Source organism: Triturus cristatus, chromosome 7 (assembly GCF_964204655.1).
Source record: "Triturus cristatus chromosome 7, aTriCri1.1, whole genome shotgun sequence".
NCBI classification, from domain to species: Eukaryota; Metazoa; Chordata; class Amphibia; order Caudata; family Salamandridae; genus Triturus; species Triturus cristatus.
In genome coordinates, this window is record NC_140590.1 from 1,023,538,282 (window position 1) to 1,023,561,502 (window position 23,221).

The 23,221-nt window shown below is 40.5% G+C and overlaps 1 protein-coding gene across 1 annotated transcript; it reads right to left on the minus strand.

Annotated features, from left to right (window-relative positions):
- Positions 1-272: 272 nt before the first annotated feature.
- NKX2-5 (NK2 homeobox 5) lies at positions 273-17,449 on the minus strand. Its single transcript, XM_085618087.1, has 2 exons — positions 16,944-17,449; positions 273-8,636 (listed from the first exon to the last, which is right to left on the minus strand). The coding sequence occupies exons 1-2, from the start codon at positions 17,227-17,229 to the stop codon at positions 8,047-8,049; spliced, it is 876 nt and encodes a 291-aa protein (XP_085474213.1). The 5' UTR covers positions 17,230-17,449; the 3' UTR covers positions 273-8,046.
- Positions 17,450-23,221: the final 5,772 nt, after the last annotated feature.

Genomic DNA, 23,221 nt, shown 5'->3' on the forward strand with positions numbered 1-23,221 from the left:
GCTGTGTACCCTTGTAAAATCTTTATGTGGAACAGTAGCTCCGGAAACTTTTCAGTGATCAGAAGTATCTCCTCTATAGGAAAGGTTGAGACCCCTGCTGTATATTATGTTCTCGTGGTGGTGCAACTGTATTTAAAATTCGTATTGCCAGGAATAAGGTGAATCACAGATTCTCAACTATGTCATACATAAACTAAATAACAGATATCAAGGCTACTGCGGACCTAAGATACTATCTCAGAATGCTGACAAAATTTACGAAGCACTCAGTCTTCAACTTTGACATGGTTTATTATAATAGTACCAGAAACATAAAATGTCATAGAGCATAACAATATGCAATTACCAGTTAAGTATTTTTATTGCTTCTCCACATTCACCCTATCTATGTTTATCTCTCTTTGAGGAATAAATCAGAAATCTGTGGATGAAACTACTTTTTGGGACTCTTTTTACTGGCTAAATTGTATGAAGTGGTGGGTTTGCAAAAGTATTGCCTGAAAGTCCACAACTCAACATTTTCAACAAGAGTGGATATTTTTTTCCCTAAAGTATAAGGAGCTCATAAGGTTGATTTACTGAAAGTGAGGTTTGAACTTTAAGAATATGGCCACTAACTGATGACTATAAGAAAAAGTTTGCACTTGTCTGTTAAAATGTGAAGAACATTTTGATTCTGCCTGATGAATTCAGTGAAAATTAAAATATTGTACTTGATGAAACTGATAAATTATTCATTGACTGACAATTATACAACTAGTAAAAATGAGCAATGCAAGTAAAACTCAATATGTGATTTATCAAGTTAAGTGAAAGAACTTTGAAAGATATTCAACTTATTTTGTTGAAAGCAACTGCAAACTTTCAGTTTTTAATTTTTTCTGCTCAACTGTTTTGTCTAGTGTGTTCTTGTCATTTTTTATTATTTAGCAAACTTCGGGATGTTGATAAAACAAAATCCTGAAATTGAATACACCTTTAGAGTCAGAACATTTCACACATCCTTGAAAGGCAAGAAGAACGGTGCACTTCTCGTAATTTATCACTTCCTGAGATGTTGTCCTCTGGCAGTTGTGTTCTTCGACCACACTCCTTTTTTAGCAAAGTTAAAAAAAAATAGCAAGTCAAAAAAGTAAAGAAGGCTTTGCGGGGTAAAAAATGCTACCCACTCGCAACAAAGTTGTGTGAAGTCCACAAGCTCTTCTAATGTGCAAAGGTTAGTAAGGTTCAACTTCACCAGCAGAATTTTCATTTCAGACGCTCATATATTTGGTACAGAAAACCCCAAAATGCTGTGCTGTCCATAGAAATTAAGCAAGAACATGGTATTGAAAATATTTTAAGTGATATAAGTAACAATGATTAAATGAATTCCAGAGAATGTTTTACTTTTAATGGCACACACATTTGATTAGTGCATATAAAGACATACTTTATCTGTGCCCAGAACTAATTATTTACTTTTGCACTGCTAATTTATATCACTGTTAGGGCCTGATCCAAAGAACCTTTCCTGGTGTAAGTAAGACACTTTGAGCAATTGTAACTTATGCAAATGTAATTTGAGAAGGAACCATAAAAGCATATGTACAGAAGTATGTATTACATCGTTATGTACTATACTCACTCATGCATAGGTTTTGCACATGTAATTTTATGCCTAGGCAATGATAATAAGCATTCCTAGAGTTGTGTCATAAGGGGAATTCTAAGTAAAAGTGCTTAGCGGGCACTCAGCCTTAACTTTGCAAGTATTCACTAGTATTTCAATATCCAGTGCTTTGCTGAATGTTTGTTACACCTGAAAAATGTAAGAGTGTGCTGTTGAAAGTGTGGGAAAGTGCACCAATAACCTTGATTTTACAGGGTGGTGGCATGGAGAAAGGGAATTCAACATAATGAAAATATGTTAGAGTAAAAAGGAAAAAAACAAAAAAACATTGTTTAGGCCTAAGCAAAAGGATTCTGGTTTTTTTTTTTTTTTAAATCTTCCATTGGCTGTTCATTGGCGAAAGCTAATGATATTCACATGTTCGCCACGTGCTCATCACTTACTAACCTTAGGATAGAAGTATCTAATTTCATTTCGGATTTATTTCAGGTAGAAATTACTATCTCCAGTGAAGAAATGATCTTAGGAGTGGCTGCAATTGAGCGCCCAATATACCAACAGGGGCTGATTTTTGTAGCAATGGCGGCTCTTAGATTGTGTATAGCCACCGCATGGCTTGATCCTCAACCGCCATCTTCCACACAATGGAGGGCTAGATTACTTGCCATATGTAGCGTGGAGGTGGCCATATATAAGAACAAGGGATCTAAGAAAAAACAAAGAGGAATGATGATTTGGGAACCATTGTTACTCTGGATAGAAGATCACAGTTAAGGGTAATATATTTAAGGGAATAACCCTAAGGAGAAAGTGGATGTGTGAATCTCTTTCTCTTTGTTCCTTATTTTCTTCTCCTTTTTGTTTTTCTGGGCTATCAAATCTGCACGCTGCGAGAGTCTACTTCTTCAACGTATATACTAAAGGTGGCTCAACCGATGGTGCTTCTTGACCTTGGTCTCCTAGGGGGGAGGGGGGGGTATGTAATGTATTGTATTAAAGTGTCAAATGTGAATAAAATCTATTTAAATTAAAAAATTACAAAAAAAAATTCTTCCATTGGCTTTGATCAGCAGAGGAAAAACTTTGCATCATTGCCAAACTATAATTTCAAACAAACAGCTGTTTACCTTCTGCTACACGAGAATACAGAATGTAGTAATTGAATTGAAAATGTTATATGAAGGATAGCAAAATATCATGTATCTGCATATGACTAAGCTGCCATCGACTTGTGACATTTCCGTCAACCTCAAACATGAAACTTTCCACCTTAGCAGCCATCAAAATGACAGACACCTCGAAAGGACAGTACAGGATATAAAATAGAAATATATCTTGCTAACACAAGTGATCAATCCTAACTAACACTCTTTGCATCTCATAGCAGCACCACTACTGACTAGCACACTGAGTACCCTGAAGTAACTAAAAGAATGCATTCCATTCTATATAAAAATTTCAAATAAATAATTTCACCTACCAATGTAAATCTAACCGAAGTCGGGACTCTAAAATAGCTGAAATGTGACATAGTAGTTAGGGGTGGGCAGAATTTGCGTAGTCGCGCTACGCAAAGCTCCGCGAAACAGTAAAAAAATCTACGCGAGCATGCAGAAATTCCGCGAACATGCAGAATTACTTGTTCGCGATACTTTTTTACTGTTTGCAAATGCTGTTTGCATGCTCGGGGGAAATTATCTTGCAAACACGCATTTTGAGAACGCAAACAAGCTAAAAATTCTGTGAAGCCGCGGAATGCAGAATTTTGGGCAATTCCGCGTTCTCCGCAGAATGCAAAATTACCCAAATACCGCAAGCGGAATGGAATTTACTGCCCAAGCCTAATAGTATTCCAACATTATAAGCAAATTAATTAAGAACTATTATTAGCATGTATAAGCGAGAAACAAACTGATTGGTGCACAGTAAACATTAGCAGAAATAAATGTTTTCCTGGTTTTATTTTTAATTTATTTTTTCTCTTTAGTTTTCATTGTCAGCTTTCATCATAGCCAAACAATAATTTCAATCAAACAGTTTCCAACTTCTGTTACATGTGAACACAGAATATATAACGCTTTTTGTCCATTTTTGAATTGTAGGAAAATAACAGTGGATTTAGAGCCCACTGTAGGAAATTAACATAAACTATTGGTAGGGCCCCAGTAAATGTGATTCCAGAGCAGCAGCATAATTCTATCTATCCTCAATTGTCACATAAGTTAAAACCGATTGTATATTTTGCTTCTTTCAACAAAAAATGTGTTTTCTTCCTCAAATGGGCAAAAGTGTGCTAAGATTCATCTTTATATTGCACACTGTTTTAAAATAGAAGTTTTTTCAAAATGCCACAACCAATTTGTAAGGCTTTCCAATATGTTGATTTGCTTTAGGGTGTCTTGAATCTTAAAGTGCCTGAGGTGACACGTGTAGAATTAACATTCAATATGGCATATTGAATTGAACAGGAAAGAGTTGCTTCCAGAGAAAATACACTGAGTTAACCCAAAACTGCAGACTGGTTTTACTGAAAACAAGTTCCAAAAATGTTTTATGAATTTTAAAACTGTGTACATATAGACTTGTTTCCTGCTGAGTGGAACTCTGGCTACATTTTACACGAGTTATTTTACTCTTAAGAGGTGGAAAACAGTGTTAACAAAATGGTGTTCATTTTTTTCCATGTAAGACAACATGAATAATATTTTTATCATTGGCATCAAAATCTGCACATTTCTTTCTTTACAAAAATCCACGCGTTTTCTGTCAAATTTGAGCTTTTTTGCAACAATGTTTTAAAATATAAAATTAACTTGATAATGTTACAGGCATTTAAATTGCTTCATTTTCACCCTATACAACACAATTTCAGTATTCTTAATGCTTAATTGGCCTTTCATTTGCTGAATAAGTTAGTTACAGCTGTTGCCTAAACTGGACCTCTATTGCTGCCTAATTCCAATGGTTCAGTCTATAAATTGCAGTACTGAATATATCTACTCTGTATTCTATATCTTTGAGGCTGAGAAAACGTTTACCACTAATTTAAATAAATAGAAAAGGTAATGCCTATTACTTCAGTGCCCCCATACTCCAGAAACTTTGTCACTTCTGTGTTTACCTTCACAATCTTTCTCAAAATGTATGAGTGGACGACATATATCTGTTAAGGTTCAGTGTGTATTAGTTAAGAGGAGACAAATGTATACATTGCCAGTCAGTCATCTCCTATAGAACCTAGGTTCTACTACGTATTGAAAATACAGAAAATAAAATAGTAAATTTGAAACGTATCAAACAGACTGAAATGCATACATTAAGGTTTTTTTATTTACAAAAATCACATTCTAGTGCTATACAAAGGTTTATCTTGCCCTGACTAATGCGTAACAGCATGTTATCTAATGTTAAAAGTTCGCATCCTGATTTTAGTAATGCTTCACAGCACTAATGTGTGGGGATCGTCATGTGTTGGTGATTATTCTGAATGAGTTTACATTTTTTGTAATACTGTTATGTGAATATTGTAAGAAGCACCTCAAGTTATGTATTTTTTTTTATCGTTTTTCTGGGTTTTACAAATAATTTGTAACGTTGACAGTCAAAGTTCTATAGGATGTGAAATTTCAATAGTTTAGCACTTTGGGTGCCTTTGACTAATGTGCTCCAGACTTTGGAAATATAGATTTTGGACAATTCAGTATTTGTCATAATTTATCTGTTTAAGTTACCAGTACTTGTGAATTTGTTTTAGTGTTGGTGTCTGCATCTGCAACCAATAAATCTTTAACCACACTGGAAAAACTTTGTTTGCTTTCAATTCATTTCCTTATTGTTTCAGTATACAGTGGATACATAGATTTGTGAAGCTTAGAGTTTAAATGTGTATTTTTTGTACAGTAGTTTAGTGATGAGCATTTGCTTGTGTTATGTGGTCAATTTTCCTGCACATAAATAGATATTAAATAGTATGATCATTTCGTAGCCCGACCTTTATTTGTTCATCACAATTCACATTTTATTTTTCTAACTGTATATGTGGTAGACAAAGCGAATATTTCGAAGAGCAAACGTATAATTAATTTAGATAAACATATGTTTTTGAAAACTGAAGTGCTTATTTATCCAAATATACTTTTGTTGGCTCCATGTTAAGTGTGATCAGGTGAGGTAACAAAGGATGATTCATACTGGTACATCCAAAATGGTTTCTTGAACCCTGTGCAGTTTGTGTTTTCTGGATGCACACCATGCAAATTCCATATAAATTCAGCCTTTTCTTAAGCTCTTTTTTTCAAAAATGCCCAGATCACTTTTCAAAATTTTTTAGTGCATCCATGTTGCAAACAGGTTCTAGTTTCTCGTCCTTGTGATAAGACATGCAGGGAATTTATAACCCTTGAATTATTAAAACTGTTCAGGAAGTCACTTAAAGTGTGTCCGAATTAATGAAATAATTTTCTAACACTCAATGAATTTCCCTGTTCCAAACACATCTGACTTTTCCCTACGTTATTTTGAATTTTGTGAACTTTAGTTCGAAATTACCAACATTGTAGAGAAAACAAATTTTCTGTGAAAAGCATACTGTTGCATTTACTATACTGGCAATTTATGCAGTAAATTAAAGGTTCTCGTTTACTGAACACTCTTAATAGATTAATTACTATTTTTAAACATAAAATAACAATCATTATTGATTTTTTGCACGTGTGTGTGTGATTCATGAAATCATGTCAATTAATATAAAAATAAATAACGAGCAACCAATAATATGTTCTAATAACACAATCTTAATCTTATAGAATTTCGTAGTGGAAGCTGCATTATAGTCTTGCAGTGTATCATGTCAAAAGAATCTACCAATGATTTTACAGAAAGAATAGATACAATTATCAAGAATTCCTCTTATTCCTACAGGCAGACACACAGAATGTAATATTTTTTGTAGTCCATCTTGAATGTGCCATTCTTCCCCTCTCCTTCATCATAGATATAAATAGAATATTATTCTCTGCATATCTTCATGTGTTTGTACCATGCTGCTTTATTACGTGTAGCGGTTATTAAAAAAAATGTATTTAAATTGAATCAGGCTGCAAGGTGCTAAAGTTCCACATTAAACAAAAATAACACTGAGTATGTCGTGTGAAAATTAGCAGGATTCTTTTTCTCTGCCACATCATTATAACGTATTCTGTGAGACATTAGGTAGTGTTTTCTGATGTCAGTTACAATTTACTGCGGTACCAACAGGAAACTGTAACCTTTGCATGTCAATATTAAATGTCTGACTGTGCATTTATTAGAACACTTTGTCTAAATTACATATATTATTAATACATTGACAGTTGACGTGACACTACGACTTACGAGCCATTATACTATATCAACGCAGACCACATATAACACGTGTGTGTATGTGTGTATGTTTGTGTGTGTATGTGTGTGTGTCTTTCTATATCACACGTTTTTTAACTTCAAACGCATAGAACAGAGATATGGAACATGTTATGCCACTTTTTTAATTACACAAAAGCAAGTCCATCATTTTGTACATCATAGAAAAAATACTTTAAATAAATCCTCCAGCACATTGTACCTACAGTGCTTTAAATATTAACGTTCAGTCAGTTCTCTTCTTCCAATAGTGCTTAACTGGACTGAGTGCACCTTGCTGCAGTCTCTGAGCTAAAGTCAGCCTTACCCAAACTGCTAATGCTACTGTTTAAAATCCGATTTGTAGAAACATAAGATATAAAATATTCTGAGTCTTTTAAAATGCCCAAATCAGTATTTTACATACATGTCTTTATGAGGCATCATTAGTAAACTGCAATTATATTTAAATGGTAATAACATGTACACTGTGTTGTCCATTCGATGATATAGCAATAAAAACATGCATCGGACAACAAAAAGAACATATCACCTGATTTTCGGTTTCAAAAAGTACCTGTGAACTAGAAGCATATTCTTCTATTAGATGTAACCTCTTTGAATGTACAAACAACATTCTTCTTAGGTTGAAAAAGCACTGGCTAAGGACATTTTGTAGCAATTTAATATAAATAAATTGACAAGTCTGTATATGCAACCATGATTCACTTCCAATACTTGCCTTCTTTATTTACTTACAGAAATCTAGGACAATTTTACAAGGAATCTGTATCTCCTGACTTAGGTCCTTTCTTTCTTTGTGTGGACTTAACCATGTTGGATGTTGAAAACAAACCCCATCCAACCATCTCCTTGACTATGGCTTGGTATCAAGCGAGATCTCCGCCAGTTACTGTGATCTTCGTTTTGTCTCCCTCTGTCCTTCATATGCACAAGTGCAAACACACTGTACATGATGTGCTGGGTCTTTCTTCGTAATCTGCAGTTTGTCTACTCAGTCATGCCACATTGGGCAACCTACTTTGGTCAACATTCTACCAAGCTCTGATCCCATGCAATGTGGAAACCCCATTGGTCTGCTGGATTGGAGTCTGTCCTGAGGTCATGTCCCCAACACCAAAGTTCATGAAGTTAGTGCTAGTGGCTGAAGGCTGCATGGTCTGCATGGATGGATAGCTGCAGTTATAGTTGGCATTGCATGCAGGGCTGGTGTAGTTGCTATAGGATGGGTAGCTGTTGTAAGGGTATGGGTTGAGACTGACATTGTAGGGGGAAGACTCTCCAAGGCACGGTTTGCCATCTCTGACCAGCACGGGAACAGCAATCCTTCTGGGGGGTGGGAGCCCCACCATTTCCAGGGTCTGGTCCTGCCGCTGTCTCTTACACTTGTACCTTCTATTCTGAAACCAGATCTTGACCTGTGTAGAGGTCAGCTTGAGGACATTGGCTAGATGGTCCCGCTCTGGGGCTGACAGATACTTCTGCTGCTTGAACCGCCGTTCCAGTTCATAGACCTGAGCCTGGGAAAAGAGCACCCGAGGTTTCCGTCTCTTTCGCTGTCTTGGGCGCTCTGCATCTTCAAGGTCCCGCTTAGCTTGTTCCATGTTTTTCTGCAGGGAGCAAACTTCAGAAAAAAATAGTATTTTAAAATCACTCTGTTATTCTCAGGCAAACATGTATTTGTACAATAAACTGAGATAAAACAATTAAATATTTTCAAACTTGGAATGTTTGTATAAAATACTAAATGCCATAATAATCAAACCCATCAAAGCAATAAAACAATAAAATATTTTCAAACTTGGAATGTTTGTATAAAATACTACATGACGTAATAATCAAACCCATCAAATCAATGTGCTACGATTTAGATACATTGAAAAAGATTAATAAATACAGCAAAAAACATGCTCTAACTTGCATACTGTTTTGGGCACTACCCAGGGTACAAGCATATTTTAAACAAACAAAAAAAGTTTTAGGTGCGTTGACATACAAGCTGATGGCAATGTCTGCGTACAAGGTACTTACTTCCACTTTCCTGAATAAAAGAAAACAGCTGTGTTTTTTCATTTTTACTATAAGGAAGAAAGCCCTCAAAACTGTTTCCCATATATATTGATGGCATTTTCCAAAAAATATATTAAGAATGACCTTGAGCTCAGTGGTCCTCCTGTGAACTTCCATTAGAGTCTAGAGTTCCTCTTCTTCGCGTCCCTTCTACAGCAGACTATTTCTGCCTTGAGGAAGTTGAAGAAACCTAGGGGCGTATTGACAAAGGCATTTTGGAGTACACAAAGTAGTTCTCCTTCCACACTATTTTGCGTACTCTTAGGTGCCTTTCTAAATGGTCCCAAAAACATCTACAATGGGAATAAAATTGAAATATTTGGAGAATATCTATATACATTTAGTAGAATTAGAAAGGAGTGTGCCCTTTCAAGCTGCTAGGCACAGGAACATTTCATGGACTAATAAAGGCATGTAAGAGTTTGTGAAAGCGCACTTCTGTAGAACTACTTCCCGTACTCATAAATCCTTTGTGAATTGGCCCGCTAGTATTTTAGAGCTGGGCAGTGAATATTTCCAAAAAGCACTTGAGAAATGTATAGCTACTTCAGAGGTATGTTGAAGCTAAATAAATATTCCAAATTGGAGTAATTTTATGATATGTTATCTTAAATACACCATTATGGCACCAGCAGAGATCTTGGATAAGGCTACCTGGGGGAAAAGAAACAACAGGGAGAGAGACAAGAGAAGAAAGAGACTAGGGACTGCATAAAAATAGTTTGAAAACCTACCAGCAGAATGAATGTGAGAGCAAATAGTTATTTTTTCTGCTTGCCAAGTGTGGTTAGGTCTTTAAACAGATGTATCTTTATGTGTAGCCAAGATGTGACTTAATTTAGTGCTTTCAAGAGAGGGGTCACTGGATAAAACTCATTTAGATCTTAAAGTAAATGATACAGGTCAAAGTTTTTTATCCATTTTTTTTTTTACTATCAACATTTTCATGGGATGAGTCGATCACCAAACTAATTTTTGTACCGAAAAGTGTGGGCCGTGCTAAATGCCACAGCATCACGCAGTTCCCAACCCTTCACAATCTATACAAAGGGGGATGGGGGGCAGAGTGGGAAGACTGCAACACCCCTAGGGCTCCATGTACAGACAGATCTGCTTAAATCATAGAGAGACCAACCTGACTTTGCGTCAAATCCTAATGCCAAATTAAAACAGGTGCTAAAAGTGGGCAATGGTTACTTGTCTGTCTTAGAAATTTGTGCCAGAGCGTGTGCCCCAAGAGCAACCTTATGCGAACGGCGCAGAATCTTGCATCTCATATACTATCACAGACTATTTAATGCTAGAGCAGCGGGTGACATCATTGTAATTGACTCTTAGTAAGTCCCTTGCTCCACATTTTTTTCATCCATGCAACAGAACATTGCAGAGTTTCCAGCAGCGCTCCACAATCTTTGGGAAATCTAGGCCTAAATTTGCTCAGGTGTTGTTCACTAGAGTTTTAGGGGGACGGTTGAGATGCACAGATTTGGTTCGGCCTTTATATTTGCAGGCTACTAGGTTTTGTTTTTCTGTTTTTCATTCCTTAATTTTATTGTTTATCTTACATAGTTTTACAATATGATTAAATAATGTAAACGCATTAAAAATGTATCACATTGAACACATTATTACAAAAACTTACAACATTTAAAAGCGAACTCGTGATGGCCCCAGATATTTAGAAGAGAAGTTTATCTGAAACCCTATAGCCATCTATTCGAGAAATTGAGCTATTCACACACAACGGCCTTCTGCCAAGTAAATCAGGACATTCAAAAGTAATATGTAAAAGTATACTTGAAACCACTCCGCAGATACATAGCCATGTAGCATGAGGTCGTTTACAATAAACATGTTTATGATCAGAGGAGCAAACATCCCCAGCAGCCTTACTTAGAGATTTCCATATCAGAAGATTAACGAAGGTGTGGTTAAACACCTGCTTGTATTTCCAAATTTAAATAATAGGGCATGGATTTTAGCAATAGCACATAAAAGTTAGCTGAGTAATGGCAAACTCGATCACGGATGGTTTTGCAACCATTTTTTTATGTTATGGGGGGAAGTGGGATATCAGAGTGGGAATCTTGAATTGTGGTTTGCTTTAATGTGGGCGTGGGGGGGGGGGTATCAGAGTGGGAGTCTTGAATTGTGGTTTGGTTCAATGTTGAAGGGAGGTATCAGAGTGGGAATCTCGAATCGTGGTTTGGTTTAATTTTGAGGGGAGGTATAAGAGTGGGAATCTCGAATTGTGGTTTGGTTCAATGTTGAAGGGAGGTATCAGAGTGGGAGTCTCGAATTGTGGTTTGGTTTAATGTTGAAGGGAGGTATCAGAGTGGGAATCTCGAATTGTGGTTAGGTTCAATGTTGAAGGGAAGTATCAGAGTGGGAATCTCGAATTGTGGTTTGGTTTCATTTTGAGGGGAGGCATCAGAGTGGGAATCTCGAATTGTGGTTTGGTTTCATTTTGAGGGGAGGCATCAGAGTGGGAATCTCGAATTGTGGTTTGGTTTCATTTTGAGGGGAGGCATCAGAGTGGTAATCTCGAATTGTGGTTTGGTTTAATTTTGAGGGGAGGTGTCAGAGTGAGAATCTCGAATTATGGTTTGGTTTAATGTTGAAGGGAGGTGTCAGAGTGGGATCCTCGAATCGTGGTTTGGTTTAACGTTGAAGGGAGGTGTCAGAGTGGGAGTCTTGAATCGTGGTTTGGTTTAATTTTGAGGGGAGGCATCAGAGTGGGAATCTCGAATTGTGGTTTGGTTTAATTTTGAGGGGAGGTGTCAGAGTGGGATTCTCGAATCGTGGTTTGGTTTAATGTTGAAGGGAGGTGTCAGAGTGGGAATCTCGAATTGTGGTTTGGTTTAATGTTGAAGGGAGGTGTCAGAGTGAGAATCTCGAATTGTGGTTTGGTTTAATGTTGAAGGGAGGTGTCAGAGTGGGATTCTCGAATCGTGGTTTGGTTTAATGTTGATGGGAGGTGTCAGAGTGGGAATCTCGAATTGTGGTTTGGTTTAATGTTGAAGGGAGGTGTCAGAGTGAGAATCTCGAATTGTGGTTTGGTTTAATGTTGAAGGGAGGTGTCAGAGTGGGAATCTCGAATTGTGGTTTGGTTTAATGTTGAAGGGAGGTGTCAGAGTGGGAATCTCGAATCGTGGTTTGGTTTAATGTTGAAGGGAGGTGTCAGAGTGGGATTCTCGAATCGTGGTTTGGTTTCATTTTGAGGGGGAGGCATCAGAGTGGGAATCTCGAATTGTTGTTTGGTTTCATTTTGAGGGGAGAAATCAGAGTGGGAATCTCGAATTGTGGTTTGGTTTAATGTTGAAGGGAGGTGTCAGAGTGGGATTCTCGAATCGTGGTTTGGTTTAATGTTGAAGGGAGGTGTCAGAGTGGGATTCTCGAATCGTGGTTTGGTTTAACATTGAAGGGAGGTGTCAGAGTGGGAGTCTCGAATCGTGGTTTGGTTTAATTTTGAGGGGAGGTATAAGAGTGGGAATCTCGAATTGTGGTTTGGTTTAATGTTGAAGGGAGGTATCAGAGTGGGAATCTTGAATTGTGGTTTGGTTTAATGTTGAAGGGAGGTGTCAGAGTGGGAGTCTCGAATCGTGGTTTGATTTAATTTTGAGGGGAGGTATAAGAGTGGGAATCTCGAATTGTGGTTTGGTTTAATGTTGAAGGGAGGTATCAGAGTGGGAATCTTGAATTGTGGTTTGGTTTAATGTTGAAGGGAGGTATCAGAGTGGGAGTCTCGAATTGTGGTTTGGTTTAATGTTGAAGGGAGGTGTCAGAGTTGGAGTCTTGAATCGTGGTTTGGTTTAATTTTGAGGGGAGGCATCAGAGTTGGAGTCTTGAATCGTGGTTTGGTTTAATTTTGAGGGGAGGCATCAGAGTGGGAATCTCGAATCGTGGTTTGGTTTAATTTTGAGGGGAGGCATCAGAGTGGGAATCTCGAATTGTGGTTTGGTTTAATTTTGAGGGGAGGTATCAGAGTGGGAGTCTCGAATTGTGGTTTGGTTTAATGTGTGCAGTGGGGATATCAGAGCGGGAGTCTTGAATTGTGGTTTGGATTTTATTGTAATCCAGTGATTAGGTTATTGGGTATGCCTAGGGAGAGTTTGTTACCATTTTTGATTTTGGCTCCGGAAATGGTTGCTCTTTCTTTCTGGTTCGAGAGTAATTTTTTTTTTATAAAATGGCTCCTCCTATTTATGTTTCTTCAAATGTATTTTGGGATCGAATTGGACTACCGTTGTTTTTATTAGTTTTGGAGTTGATAGTTTTGACATCAGGATTTTCGGCGTGTATTACAGTGGGCGTGTTGAGCGCTGTTTTTAAGACTTTAACTTTAGTTTTTTCACGGTTCAAGCCGAGTCAGTTGAACGTCATCCTTTTTCGGACGGTAAGTGTTATTATTTTGCTCACAGTGCAGTGATGTATCAGTCAACTGATTACACAGTGTAACCGTGCACTTGGGATACTGTTGTTTTAGGTGTAACGCCTACGTTTGCGTCACGTGATGGCCATCGGGAAGTTTATACATGAATGCTGAAGGAGATCCGCACATTATGGGACACCCCACTTTGTGATCGAGTAGGGGTAATTGATTCTCGCAGTGTTACTTGCGTGTGCCTGTTTGTGGTTAAGAAGCGGGCCCTGTGGGAAGATTGATGGGGTTAAATAAACGTACACGTGTAGGATGACGTCATTATTCAAGTAGTTTTAAGGTTTTCTGGCGCCCAATCAAATTACAGGAATAAATAGACGTTCTAGACGCAAATCTTCGAAAAGCTTCAGACTGTATAAATGTATTATGTATGCATCTGTTATATTTATATATGCTTAGGTAGGTTTACTTGTCCAAGTCGGTGTTTTGTATAGCTCTAATCTGTCACATTCACTTCTTCAAACGACAGTGAAACATACACATACACAAAAACAACACAACTGAGGATGTACGTAAAATACAGATACCCAAGCCAGTTTATGTAACGCTATGGGCCGCTGTAACTATAATATCAGAAAACTTTGGCAAAGGGAAATTGCCCCACAGAGAGCGTGTGTTGTACATTGAGGGTAGAGGCGTGGCGATATATAAGAATATTACGTCCGGCTATTGTTAGCAAACAGCAGCAGTTTCAGAACTGGTCATTCAGAGCAAGGAGCAGGTCACGCCCCGAACTGCAATATAGACACCTAAAAGAGGTTATATATCTTATCGCTCTCTGTCATTCTCCCACTTTCACTCTCTGTCTTTCCTTCTCTCCCTTTCACTTCCCCCCCTTTCACTTCCACTCACTCCATATGCAGATAGATAACTACAGATAAATATGCATTAAGGTCCAGTATTCCAATGGAGGGATTCCGGTGACACGACAATAAACTATGTGGCTGGAGGGGCGTGGTTTCCATTGGTGCGGCAGGTGCAGCATTACCGGAGCCCAATGAACCCTGATAATTGCTCCATTTACTAGCCCAGCAGCAGTCAAGGGGCCTCTTTCCTAGTTTGTACCACAGACCATGGACCCCAGGCCTGGAACTCGCTCCCTATGTCATTGAGATCTGGGACAGAGTCAGCCGAGTTTAAGAAATTGCTTAAAACCTGGTTATTCCGTCAATGATCGCCCATCCTTTAGCAGCATTTCCTAGCATTAGCGACAGGGGGTGTCAGTTGGGTTGTCTGAGCGCCAGGACACGTTTGTTGAGTAGCTGTGCGCCATACAAATGTCTTCATTCATTCATTCACTTTTAAACTGGATTAGGAGCATTGCTTGGGGAGAAGGGCCACTCCGTCACAGCAACTACAGCCCCCTATCCTGGTACAGGTGCAGCGCCTAGCAAGAGTAAAGCGCTTCAAATTAGAAGGGGCTGATGTTCATTGGAGGTGAAGATGAGAATTGTTCGGTCAAAAGATCCGAGTTCTGCTTGGAGACACTTAACCAAGACGTGTGATCCTGGACTAATCACTTTATCTGTTTGTTCCTCGGTACATTTTTTGATCTGTTTTTAGCTGAAATGGACGACCGTAGGTGTGGGGTGAGAAGCGCATTCCGAAATGGGGGACCCCGATTACTCAACTGTGCGCCAGACAAGAAACGTGAATGATAAATAAATAATAAAGGCGAACTAAACCAGATACTATCAATGTATTGGTAGGCTCTTTCAAACTGCATACTTTGCCTGTATCCCCATGTAAAGAAGACAATAACAGGTCAACCCTATATAAAACGAGCTGTCGCCACTGGCTATTGACATATATGTAAGACAAAATGCGCATTAGTAGATGAATTAAAGAATAATATACATTCCTAAATGCAAAACAAACAGGCACCTAAAAGGGCGGTAAGTCACTCTTTCATCGCCCGCTATTGTGTGATGAGTTTAACGCAATTATGGAGTTTCCCCTTAGCTTGAGCAGTTGTTTTTTAACTCCCCTATGAGTTTTCCGAGACCGGTTTTTCCGCCGTGCGAGATATACATGTCCCAGAGCCTAGAGATGAACTGTCTAGCAGTCTGCAATGGAGGAGGAAGGCGTAAACACACAAACACTCCTCGCTGTCACCCTCAGCAAGCCACGTCTAAGCCGCGATGCCTGCCGGCCTATTATTCTAGCGCCTAGACTAAACGTCTGTAACAATGCGTGCGCGCCCACACTTACAGGCATGCCCGACTATTGCACAGACTCATTCGCGACGCTAAACCCCTGCCCGAGTGCTTGTGATTGCTGCATGTGTTGTTTCATCCTTTCCCTCATGTAAGTAGTACTGTTTGTCAAAATGGCGGCCTCCTCACTCGGAGTCATCCGCGTCTTCCCTCCTGGCTTTCCCAATAAATGTTGGCTTGAATTAAGCAGTTTATAATTACGAGTATTATAAAAAATAATAATCTGATATTTGTAGTGCAAGTGTAACGTGCGACATAAGGCCCCCATGTTTTATATTATTAGCATTATTATTTTCATCATTAATAATACATACTAATCTGATATTTAGAGTACTAAGAAAGAGCAGACATACTATGACTCGTCCATATATCATTAAGAACTAATGATATACGTACATAGGCCCTTCATAGCTCAATGCTGCTCCTTCTTAGCGCTATAAATATCACTTGTTACTAAAACACGATTTATTGCACTCAAATATTCATTTATTTGGTGTCGCCCATTGCCACGCCGCTGACTACGCGTTTTCCTTGTCGCTTAAAAATAAAAGGCTGCTTTGATGGATAGTTTAGACCAGAGGTTAAACAAAAACGTAAACAGGCAAGTTGTAAAGATAGTTCATACGTTCACACCTCCGCAAAGGGCCCAACATTTGCAGCCGCTTCTGCTGTGACTGTCTGGGAGCTTTGGTGCTGTGAGAAAATGTTGTTATATTAATTTCAAAGTGTAAAACGTACTTAAAGCCATGTTAATTTACCAGGGCGCTGGTTCCCCGGAGGAACAGAGAAGACCTGGGTGTGAGGTATACCGGTTTGAGTGACTACTGCCTGTTAGAGGGAGCGGGCGCACTGCGCCAACCATGCCACGCGGTTGCAGCTTCTGGGCACTCTCTACTGTGGGCAATCGGACACTTGGATTCACATATTCAAACCATAAGCCCACGGCTGAATTGTCCTTGCGTGTGGGCTTAAAATATTGTGCGTACAACCTGTTGAGAATCCTGGAGTCGTTATAGAGGGTTTCCTTCCTGTCCTTAAAATGAAAAAAATCCCCTCCGTGAAATGTTTCGTATATATTTTTTTATACAACGAAGGGGATTTAAAGTGCATGTCTCACACTTGACTCACTTAGTCCAAAAGTGGCTAACAATATTCACTCTTAACATGCCTAAACACGCGTGCAGGTGGCTGTTCGTGTCCGTACCTTTTTTGTCCGCTTTCGCGTCCTCGGAATAGCCCTTGGCATAGAAGGCGCCCGGGAAGCCTGGCGAAGCTTTGGGGGGCTCCGCCTGTGCCAGCTCCTCGCCCAGGTCGGCCAGGCTGGTGGTCCCGGGGTAGGTCTCCTGCTTGAAGCTGGACAGCATGCAGGAGGGGGCGGCCTCGAGCCGGGGGGAGCCGGCCATGGACGTCACCAGGCAGGGGTGCTGCTGCTCCAGGTTAAGGATGTCCTTCACTGAAAAGGGGGTGGAGGTCACCGGGCTGTGGAACATGGCGGATGGGGGCGCCAGCCGGAGGAAGCGGGGTCAGCGGCTGTGCAGCAGAGGGGTGCAGAGGCACCCCGGAGCCTGCATGTCCTTCCTGCAGCAGCCCTGGCCGGGAGGGGTGTGTGCTGGCTACTGAGGCAGGTAGGGCAGCGCGTGGGAGCCTGAGGCCAGGCAATGGGCAGCTCTGGCAATCTCTGGCTTCCTATTGGCCCACCGACAGTGATGTATGCAGAGAGCCAGACTTACAGTCACCTAATATAGTAAGGAGACGTGAGCCCCGGCTTATTTAAAGGGACTGCACACACAACGTCACATAGACGTCCCTTTTCTGTGTTTAGTCATGTTCGGTTGTTACATGTTATGCTGCATTCTCTTAATGCAATACCATGGTGTGCTGTGCATATTATGCTGTGCTATGTTACGCTATGCTGCTTTGTTAGGTCATAAGTGCTCTGTGCATGCTGTGTTACGCAGTGTTGTGCTATGATATTTTCATATTTTATGCTTGGCTATGCGACATTTTCTTTAGGGCATGATATATTTATTTATTTTGGTTTTATATAGTGCTGAAGTTTGCCCTAAAGCGTCAGAGCGGTTAATATGAGCACCTGATGCACGATGCACTTTGCTTTGTACTCTTAAGAAAAAGAAGAAAATAAAATGAAATTGAGCAAACCTCAGTAATGACGTGGACTCGCCTGTTGATGTGCTGCCTTTCTGTGAACCTCTGATAATCTGGTGAATAACTCCCTGGAGGTAGAATACAGGAAAATCCTTTCATATATATATATATATATATATATATATATATATATATATATATATATATATATATATATATATATATATAATTGCCATTTGCTTTGCCAAGACTCACAGGATATTGAGGTGACGCCGGAACTCCACCCTGCTTTTCCAGTTCCGAAGCAGGCTGCTCAGTTGGTTAGGCTACGTCCCCCTACCCCCCAAACTATGTTGTGTTATGCTGAGCTATGTTACTGTGTGCTCTTATGTAATGCCTTTTTATACCTTGTTCTGCTATTTTTGTTTCGCTTTGTAACGTTAGTTGTGATATGACATCTTGCCGTTTTTGTAGAACAGTACTTTAAATCATTCTTTGCTTTTTAATCAAAAGAGTTAATTTATATTATGCCATGTGTTACTCCGTCCGTGTTATAACTTATGTTGTCCGACGCTGCACTAGGCTATGCGATGCGAGTCTGACATATTATGTAATGGAATTTAACCTATCAATTACCTTATCAATTGTTCCCTAGTTTATATAAACGAATCCCAGCCGTTTTGTAACTGTGGTCGGCTAAAGCGTCTACACATTTACTGATAAAAAATATATATCTACCCTTAAGGACATACAGCTTTGAAAGGTGGGTGAGCGCGTCACAGCATTGGATCTGTATGAATTGTCTCTGTTTGAGTTCTTCTAGGGCGGAAGTGGTGCGAATGTTGCGTGTCTCTGTGTTCCAATGTAAGGCGCCTAGCGCTAGAGCAGCGATTCCCAATCTGTGCGCCGTGGCACCCTGGTGCGCCGTGAGAGCGAGCCAGGGGCGCCGTGAACAGATGCGTACCAAGACAGTGTTTGGTAAATGAACAGAAGCATGTTTTGTAATTTATAGTGCTACGATGAGGCTAAAGTGTGTATAAAAGATTTATAGATAAAGGCACACAGTATTCAGAAGTCATTCGGGGCACAAGACGGCACCCTGATGACATGTGGAGCAAGAGACTTGAAAATAACACGTGCTGGTTTAATGTCATTGAAGTGTCTGTCGCGTGACGCTCAGCAGACTGTACTGTCTGGAGAGCTTGAGAGGGGAACAGATAGAGCGGGCACAGTGGCGTCAATAAACTCTCTCTGAATTCGCAGGTAAAAAACGAGAGCAGAGGTGCAGAGGTGCAGAGATGCGCTCAGACCTGCGCCGAGAGTCCTCTACCTTTTGGCACTCAGAGAGGTGAGGTGACGGGGCGAGCTTCTGTGGCTTCAGTGACTTGGTAACTATTGAAACAATACTGTGAGCTTTAGGGAAAAAGTACGTGGCGAGAAGAGCACGGGGGCTTTTCTCAAGAGGTCCGTTGAACGGCAGGCACTTTCACTCAAGTTTATAGTAAGCGCTTTGTGCCTTTTTGTCAAAAGTAATGGTTTGCTTAAACATATGCTTTGAGAAGCAAGCACACTGTGCTAGGCTGCGCCCTTCTGCTAATGAAACAACACTGCGGGTCTCTGGCACCCCCCGTGAAGCAGAAAAAGAGCAAGCCATCGACACCAGGTGAAGTGCTGGCGCCTGGTTGAGGTGGCAGGCAGTGCATGCCCGCGAGACATCAGTGGTTCTGCTTTCATCGCTGATCTCGTGAACTGCTCTATAGCGCCACTCCATTCTAAAACCATTTTAAACCGCTATCACTTTTTTATAGTGAAATTGAAGTAATGACCGGGTTCCAGCTAAAAATAAACGCAGTGTGTTTTAGCTTAGTAACTTGCAGGGTGGCATCACACAGACACACCCTGACTAATCCCACTCTAAGGGACTCAAAGAGAGCCTCGTGGGACGTTTTAAAAATCTTATGGTGGAATTCCTTGATTTCCAGAGTCTTGAGGTTACAGTCCCAGTATAACACACCCCATTCTTTGTATGAACCTTTAACAACAAGAAATACAAAAGAAACCAAGGGGTGAAGGAAACCATACTTAGCTTCACAATTTCATCGATTATAAATAAATGCGTGATGAGCAAAAACGTGAAAGTTCACTAGTCCACAAAGTTGACAGCGGATGATGTGCAAGTCTACCTTTAAAATGAAAAACAAACTCTAAAGCAAAACCAGCACACACAGCTCGTTTTGGTTTAACGCTCTGTATAATTAATACTGAACGCTGCGTCAGCATTCTCTGCGCCAGAATCTCCAGCACCGTTTTCAACCCTGGCGACTCCCTCACACCTCCCTTGAATTCAAAGTCCTTAGTACAACCATCATCTTCTTTCATTTTCATCACTGCACCCTCATTCCTATTTTCCTTCTGCCCATTTCCAATTCAACGCAATTGTTTATAATGGCCTTGAACTATGAGAATCCTGGCCCTACTCATCCTGACTTCACCTTCACCCAATCATCTTTCACAATCCACCCTCGCATTCTTCATTTTTTGCACATCATTTCCCACCTTTTTCTTCAACCACTTTTTTTTCTAACTTTGAATTAGTCTCTCTTTGTCCCATTATGCTCTGTATGTACAAAACCTGTCTACCACACCTTTCTCTACTTTTAGCCAGTTTTTCCATGCCATTCCTATGCAAAAGCACAGCATGTTTTGAACCCTGCTGATTGGCAGGAAAGCTGCTTTTAAATATATTCTAGTAGTATTTAAAGTAAAATCAGTTTCCTTGCCCTGATCTGGAAACCTCTGTCATATTTCACTGCAGCCAGTTCTGACTTTTTTGACATCTCTTTGCACTGTAGGTCACGCGGTTTTACTGACATAGTATACCGGGGATAACATCTGTCATTATAATACCTTCACCCCAATAATTTTCGGTGACAAAAATGAAAGTACTCCAGAGGCCGGACTTATATCACCGCACCCGCCCAAAAAAAAGTAACTTAATGGGGAGCCGCAGCCAACGACCCATATGTCAAGGGAGCCGCGGGTTGAAAAAGTTTGGGAACCACTGCGCTAGAGGGATCAGAGCTTTGACGAGGCGCAAGGCGGCCCGAGTGTAATAGAAACAGATGCATCGAACCGGCGGGATAGGATGTTTTCAGGTAATTCAGAGTGCGACCGTTTACAGCTTTGAGGACACGTGTACATTTTAGCCGTTTATGTTTTGATGTGCTATGCAGTCTTTTTATACACTCTACTATGACATGCACTGACATAAAGTGGTACAGCGCCACTGGAATAACCAAGCACTTTTCTCCAGATCTTCCCCATGAATTTTAAGGTGATTTTATCAATTTATTTGGTGGTCCTGGGAACATGTTTTAAAAGTCTAGTTTGAGGTATATTTTGGTCTTATGGTGTAGAACTAGTTGTATACAATCTCTAATCCGAAATTTCCCATTTAACCGAATTTGTATAATTCTAGAAAAATCCCTTTAATTTCCTGTGCCTCCATTCCTATACCAGGCAAAACATGGAGTGCTTAATGTAGACGTATGAACCATTATACAAATGCTCTGGGTTAGGCGCACGTGCTCTTTCACATCAAGTTTATTTGCCCGGCGGAGTTAATCTTTATATGTTCTTGTTTTTGGTTCATTTCTTCTAGGGACAGAAACTCTGATTACATGAGAAAATAGGATTAAAAAGGTGTCCCCACTGAAAAAAATGCGTTTTTTTACACGACATTGTTGCATTTTATTTTCAGACTCCCTTTTTGTGGAGGGTCGGGGTAGGTTAAAGGTTAATACAAGTGAGATATGTTTTTACATCTGTTTTAATGCTGAATGGAACCGGTGTAAATAGTATTTATTTTCCCATGTCAAATTACATTATATAGAGTTGTGAGCATGAACGCCGTGTTTATTGAGTGTAGACAAGACAGAATGTGCTGAAATAAATAACAGATGAAATACAGAGTAACAGACGCAAGACGCCCTGTTTTTAAGTAGTGACGTTTCTCTCCTGGTGCGGAGCGTGGCTCTTGTTTGCCGCATCATTGGCTCGTGCTTTATTCCGAGACAAGCCCAAAAGCTGTAATTATTTTCCTAAATATATGCCAAAACAGTTGTGTTTGTTTTAAAACGGAATATTCTTCAATAAGCAATATTTGACTCTAGCGCCTCGCAGGCCGCCGAAGGCATCCAAGCGCTGCACAGTAACAAGTGTTTCACACGTTCTGCAATGAAACACTCTCGCGCTGCGCCTGACCCACAGCGTGCCCTCGCAGCGGGCAACAGGAAGTTGCGTTTAGAGAACGGAAGGGACTGAGCGCCCCATTCACTCGGCCGGGACTAGAGAACTCGGGCGGCAGCGGTCAGTCCCAATCTATACGTCTCTGACCGGCAGTAAATATCTTCTCTGAACAGGTCCCGGATCTCAGATACAGGAGTCCTGGACTGTTACTGACAAAAGGCTGGCCGTATGGATGGTTGGTTAGATGAATGGATGGATAGATGCTATATAGGTGAACGTATGGACTTGCACGGTGCACCTCTATTGAAGGTTTTCGTAGCTTCGGGAAGCGGGGGAATGAGACGTTATTGAATCTTTATCCCTATTCCCTGGCTCGGGCCCAGGCCGGTGGTATCTTCAAACCTCGTTCGGTGGGTGTTATAGTCACAAGTTGTCCTGATTTCTTTAAGGACAACTTGTGAGTTCCGCGCGCCTGCCCTCGTGCGCTATTGTCATTTGATGTGCCATTCATTCTGGAGTTCTCGTGCTTCTGCCAGTTTGACCGTTGCAGCGGGAACATCAGGATGAGCGGTTGTGGGTTTTTCTTTCTCCATGCTTAGAACCCAATAAAGGTCTTCAAACTATACTTACGCATAAGGATCATCATTTTCACATCAGAACCTACTTTCTACAGTGGGCATCAATTTAACAAATCTGTATAGAATGGCAAAAACGTGTACATGCCCACTTGGACTATTTGGGGAAAATAGGAAGCAGTAAAGGGTTAAGTGGCGTTGTCTGCAGTACACGCCCAGTGCCTACACAAACATACATTTTACACCCACGGACACATGAGGCCCCCGTCCTCTGACCTGCCATCTGAGGGAAACTGCGTGTACAGACCCCCGTGGGACCCCTACGCTGCACCCCAGATATTTTACACCCGGCACGGGAGTCTAGTCCTCTGACCTGCCCCTCGGGGAAGGTGTACGCGCTCAGAGTTCAACGGACCCTGCACTCAGCACTGTATGTACAGACTAGTACATAAACACCCAATTCACGCCCAGTGACTCAGGAGGCCCGTCCTCGACATGCCAGCTGAGGGAAACTGCATGCACAGAGCTCCACGAGACCCTGCACACCTGCCCC